A 5,710-nucleotide genomic window follows, 5' to 3' on the forward strand; every position below is an offset into this window, starting at 1 on the left:
AATATAACGGGTGCGTGTGTTCATCCACAAGAACACTCCCATACGAAACCTCCACCAAAATAGGCTCTAGTGCGTGAAAAGCTGGCTAATGCGGTGACTCCACCAGCGGACCAGACAGTATCAAAAAGGTCAGGACAACTTCACTCATGTTACACGACAACCAGCACTCATCTATGGAGATGATATTTCAAGATTTCATAGCCATCGGGGACAACTTAGTCATGCTTGATGAATTGTACTATCATGTAATTCAATTCTATCAGTTACATCTGAGAATAAAAAAGAAAAGATAAAGGAATGTTACAAGAAAAAAATTTATGGTACAAAATTAACAAGCTGCAAAAGTTTCGGCTTTTGTAGGTTCCCTGATCACTACCAAAATGTAATCCTGCTGTCAACCTGTTAACACCTTAATGGTACATTTCTGCTCCCTTTTTCACCTTTTCCCTAACCTCACCTTTTTTTTTCCTCCTTTTTTTCTTTCATATTTTCTTTTTTCAGGCTTTCAACTACTTTCTCTTCGATATCTTCCATGTACAGATACAAGAACGATTTGATGACTATGACTTGGATTTTGCATCGTGTCAAAAAACTCCTGTGCTTTGTGCTGTTGTGACACTGGTTCAATATATCACTACTCGAAGCAGCCCTGGATGTGGTTCTGTGTAGTCAAGGCCCTCTTCTTCAAGCAGGTATCGCTGTACAGCGACGGGAAGTCTTGCAGGAGTGCGTGAACCTCTGGTGTGATGACCTGTTCCAACACATATATAGACCTGCAAACGCTGATCTGCTGCCCGGGCTGTGCTCCTCAGAACACTCAATTCGTGCTTTAGCACATGAATGGCTTCGGTAACATGCAGACCATGAAGGTCTATCATTTGTTCATGTCCTCTTCCAGTTCCCTGCATCTCTAGACTGACTGGATTCCTGGAAAAAAGTTCAGGCGGAGAGTAAGAACAAACCCAACTATTAGCTTACAAAAATTAAAACCTCCTTGGGTCTAAGGAATTGATGAAAAGAATGTCCACTTATGGCTCTGCACAGCAGGCATTGTTGACATTTCTTGAGAAACAGGCCCGCACAACAAAGAATGTAATCAGTAGAAGAAATTGAACATGCCAGGGCGAAATGATTTAACCAGACCTGACACAATCTCATTTGCTTCAAGGAAAAAAGGAAGAAAAATAAAATCGATAAAAGCAATAGTCAAACACAAAACATCAGCATGTCACAGCTAATGCTAAAACAGATGGTTTGAAGCGGTAGAGAGGGGAGAGAGGGAAAATCTATCACCTATTAATCCAAACACATCAACTTGTCATGGCTGAAACAAACTGTGAGCACAAAGAATTGACAAACCTCTGGTGATAAATAGATTCTTGAGCTTTTCCATGAGCTTCCTTCATATGCATATTGTGCAGTTGTCCTTTGACACTCAATTCCTTTGCCAGAGCCTTATTCCCAATGAGGTATGCTTGACGTGCCTGTTGTGAGATATAAAAACCATTACACCTAATGATTGATTATTTTGATTGTGCTGACGTGTGACAAAAAGATCAAATCGTGAATAAAGATTGGAGCAGACTCACAAATTATTTGGCTCAGCGGTCAGCAAGCATCAAATTTGCTGCATGATAATCTAGTACAATGTCCACTGCAGTGGCACACTAGCATCACGTTTGTAAAAGCAAACCTATCAGTAACACATGCTCAGCCAGCATGTTCCAGGCTGATAGTGTGCCTGCTTGCTCATGCAACTCAGCTTGTTCTAGATTCTAGGTGAGCATGTACAGCTGTAGTTTGTTCTAGATTGTGTTTAACTTGCACCTTAGGATCAGCCAGTAGATTTACTGGTCAACTCAGACTTTAGTAGTCTAATTTCAATCCTATTTAGGAAAAGGACACGCTAGATATGGGGTTTATCTAGGTGGCTTATATAAATTTTAATTCCTGATTTCTGCACTATAAAGGGCCATCATCAGTTACTGTATTTGGATAACATATACCTCCTTACGATGACTCATGCATCTTTTTAGAGCCAATTTTAAGGTTGTTTTGATCACAGAACACCTTGAGGGTCAAAATAAGAAAGGTTTAAACAGCAGGACAGCAAAAAATAAAAAAAAAAGGATATACCTGTTCAAAGCATGCATTCCTTAAACGCGCATGATCACGAGCTTCTTCCCGCATCTCAGAATACATGTTTGCTGCCATCTCAACAATGTTAAAGGAAATATATACATGGAAGGTATTTGCCCGCATTTAAAAGGTGCATAAACTCAATTAACTTTGTTGACCAAGGAATATTACCCACTGCTTCTCCCGTTTCAAGCCAGACAGGAGCTTGTCGACCTGACCCGCGACTTTGCAGCCTGTCTGCATAAATGCCTCTCCCATGACCACCACCATATGCACTAGGCAAAACATGGGAACTTCTGCTTGAGCCAACTGTGGAATCAGCAGAACCATTTCTGTCATGCTTCCACATACTAGAATCTTGAGATGCCAATTTCCTGACAGCTGATGCAAAATCCACTGCACCTCTAGATGAAAAGGAACCGCCAGGTTTAAATAAAAGCATGTTGTCTTTGTTAGAAGATCGATAAGGAACACTAGCTTGCTGAAGATCATCCCCAGTATATTTTGAAGAACCATTCTGATTATCTAGCACTGTAAGCGCAGGAAAGTCCAGTGCACTGAGATTGGGAGCTGACAAAGTCTTCGAGTTCGTATTCTGATTGAAACTGCCATCAACTTGAAGCTACAAATTTAAGACAATAAGTAACATAAATGCTCTGTATACAAAGCACAGTAGACTGCATACAGAGAAAAATGTAACTATGATAAGCAGAATCATTCACAGATGGGATGACAGATTTTAGCCACTTCAGGAAATATAAGAAAATATGTTATTCTTGACATCAAGCACTGGTGCTTCCACCAAATCACATTTACACAACTATTGCAACAGATATTACTAATTAACAAAAGAAAGGGCAGAACATCAATAGGAGGAAAGAACCAAAACAATATGACTAACCCCCTGTTACCAGGAACAGTGTCTTAAGAACTTGAGGTTACACATAAGACCACAGTCGGACTGAGTCATCAAAATCTTCGGGAGCAAGCTCTTCCCTGCCAAAATAAGGCATGAGAAGCATTGCTAGTCACAGTTAGCATCCAACCAAATAGCAGAGGCCCTGCATCTCTACAAAATTATAGGATGTGTAGCAAAAGGGCTGTCTCCACTGTATTAATTCCAATACAAAGTTGGGGGAAACCCAGACAAATTGGATTCAGAATTCCAGAAGACTTAAGAGAAATACAAAAACAAGTAAAAAATATTTTGCGTTTAGCAAAGCACAGGCACACTTTTTGACAATGCATTAACATAATACATCTTTTTAAAAGCATCTGCAAAATGAGATACAGACAAAATAAACGTGATTGGAGGCAAGAAACAAAGGAGTTACCTCTAACTGAGTGAGCATCTCAACAGTGAGATTTAAGTCACAACCATTTGCAAAATAAACTTCTGCAAGGCTTTCAGTAGCAAACCCAGGGAATTGTGAAGCCAAAAACCCCAAAGAGTTTATTTCAGTATCATCCACTACTGCATGCTCACCCAATATTTCACTCCTGAACCCATGACTAGAATTTCCATTGTAGGGATGTACCTCCCTACCATTGCCAAGAAGGTGATCACCGTTTGCAATTTGCTTGTCCCACGGCTTAGTTGGCAAATTCAGAAAACTTGCTGAACTAGGATCTTCTCCATAAGAAGCAGACAGATATCTCATCTTTTCACCAAAGCTGCTACCATTCATATGATGTGGAGACGGTTCCTGCTGCTCAGTCAATACATATCCACTTCTGGAGGAGGCATGGAACCTAGGCACTTCGCTGTCATGTAGAGACAAGCCTGCTAAAGAGAGCCCTCCTAGTCCCTGAGACTCATCGTCACTCATAACCTTAAAATCAGGGGTGATATCATCTGGCAGCTGGTGGCGCCAGAATTGATGGGCCTCATCGTCAGAAGCATTAGAAACAGATGATTCTGATCGATCAAGCACTGCTTTTCCTACGGTTCCAGAAGTAGTGAATTTTGTTGCAGCATCTGCAGTGTTTGATGTACTTCCAGATGGCGAAGAAGATGATCTGAGGGAAAAGGGAACAAACTCTGCTGCATTTGGGTTCAAAGTTGTTGCTTTACTTGGAAGATTAAGCTTTGTATCGTTGGTTAAAGAACCTTTCTTGGATAAGCTCATTTCTTTACTAAAATGGAAAGAAAAAGAAACTCTAAATGCATAAAAAGAGACTGACACAAAGAACACCCCTGAATTGCAGTAGGCTTTATCCAAAACCTGCAAACATTTTCATTTACTCATCAGTCAAACATGGAAATAGAACTACATAATCCATGACAGCCCCACAATCATAAAATCCAGTCCTGGCCGGAATGACCTCAACAACCCTTATCTAAAAAGACACTGATATTTGCAACTGGCTTATCTAAATTGAAATCATCCTAAAAGAAACAACTTTGGCATACCCATTTCCAAACTCAGCTTTTAAAACACGCTAAATACAGTATACATGGAACCGGAACTTCACCGCTATATCAAATCATTTTCTCCCCAAAACCTGGTTGAACAAAACCAGGTGAAGGTTAATTGAATACTGTGAACTATGACCGTCAGCACAGAATGCATAACATGCCAATAAAAATGAAATCTTTTAAGTGAAACATCGAATCAATTGCATTAAATAGGACCCAATTGCACAAAACAACGCTTCAAACCCCACAATTGACTAATTAGTAAGCTATAGCTAAAAATAAGACAAATTACATCCATTTAAATCAAAAGTTAAAACCCAAAAAAATACAAAAAAAAAACCCACATGGAGTAATTAAACACGGAGCTCATTAAATCAAAACCCTTGCAAAAAGATTTCACAAAATTAAATAAAAGCAACCGTTACAAAAGAATTTAAAAAAAAAAAAAAAAAAAAAACACAAATCAAGCACCAGATTCTTACATTTTCCACACAGTCAATCCTTAAAGATCTCAAAAACACAATATTGAACTAACCAAAAAACAACCTCGAAAAAAAACTCAAAATTGACAAGAAACAACGAAAGATCTATAAAAGTCAAAGACATAACAGAAACAAAGAAAAACCTATACCTTTGCGAACCAAATCAAATGGATCCATAGCAAAACAGAGGATAAGATCCGATGATGATGATGATGATGATGATGGGAGAATTAATTACAACTAGTCAAAGAATTTGGCCCGTCATGGGCTTCGAGCTTTGAGGTTTTTCTTCTTTATTTTTATTTTATCTCCCCTTGTTATATCCTCCTAGTAGTATATATGCAAAGGATTATCTTTCAGCTTCTCTCTCTTTCTCTCAATTAATTTTATTTTCTCTCTATATTATTATTATTATTATATTATTATTTATTATGAGATGGGATGGCTTTTGGGTATATGCTAACAGTATCAAAGAAAGCAGGCACCACAACCACATAAATAATTACAAAAGCCCTTCGTCACTCGATTTGACCTTTCCATCTCTCTTTGGAGTTATTGACTATTGACCCTTTGATTATTAGTGCTTATTTTTTTTCTTTTTTATATAATTTAATCATTAGCTGGGATTGGGAAAAGTTAGGCCACTTAACCCTTTTTCGTCAAGCTACTC

The 5,710-nt window shown here is 38.6% G+C and overlaps 1 protein-coding gene across 2 annotated transcripts; it reads right to left on the minus strand.

The window, feature by feature from the left end:
• Positions 1 to 222: 222 nt before the first annotated feature.
• LOC118030635 (polyadenylate-binding protein-interacting protein 7) lies at positions 223 to 5,419 on the minus strand. Of its 2 annotated transcripts, XM_035034812.2 has the most exons (7): positions 5,190 to 5,419; positions 4,553 to 4,644; positions 3,474 to 4,364; positions 2,311 to 2,761; positions 2,137 to 2,207; positions 1,360 to 1,484; positions 223 to 927 (listed from the first exon to the last, which is right to left on the minus strand). In XM_035034812.2, the coding sequence occupies exons 3-7, from the start codon at positions 4,266 to 4,268 to the stop codon at positions 624 to 626; spliced, it is 1,746 nt and encodes a 581-aa protein (XP_034890703.1). In that variant the 5' UTR covers positions 4,269 to 4,364; positions 4,553 to 4,644; positions 5,190 to 5,419; the 3' UTR covers positions 223 to 623. The 2 variants fall into 2 exon arrangements, with proteins under 2 accessions (XP_034890703.1, XP_034890702.1); XM_035034811.2 differs by lacking the exon at positions 4,553 to 4,644 and having other exon boundaries at positions 5,190 to 5,418.
• Positions 5,420 to 5,710: the final 291 nt, after the last annotated feature.

The sequence above is a fragment of the Populus alba genome, chromosome 6 (genome assembly GCF_005239225.2).
Source record: "Populus alba chromosome 6, ASM523922v2, whole genome shotgun sequence".
NCBI classification, from domain to species: domain Eukaryota; kingdom Viridiplantae; phylum Streptophyta; class Magnoliopsida; order Malpighiales; family Salicaceae; genus Populus; species Populus alba.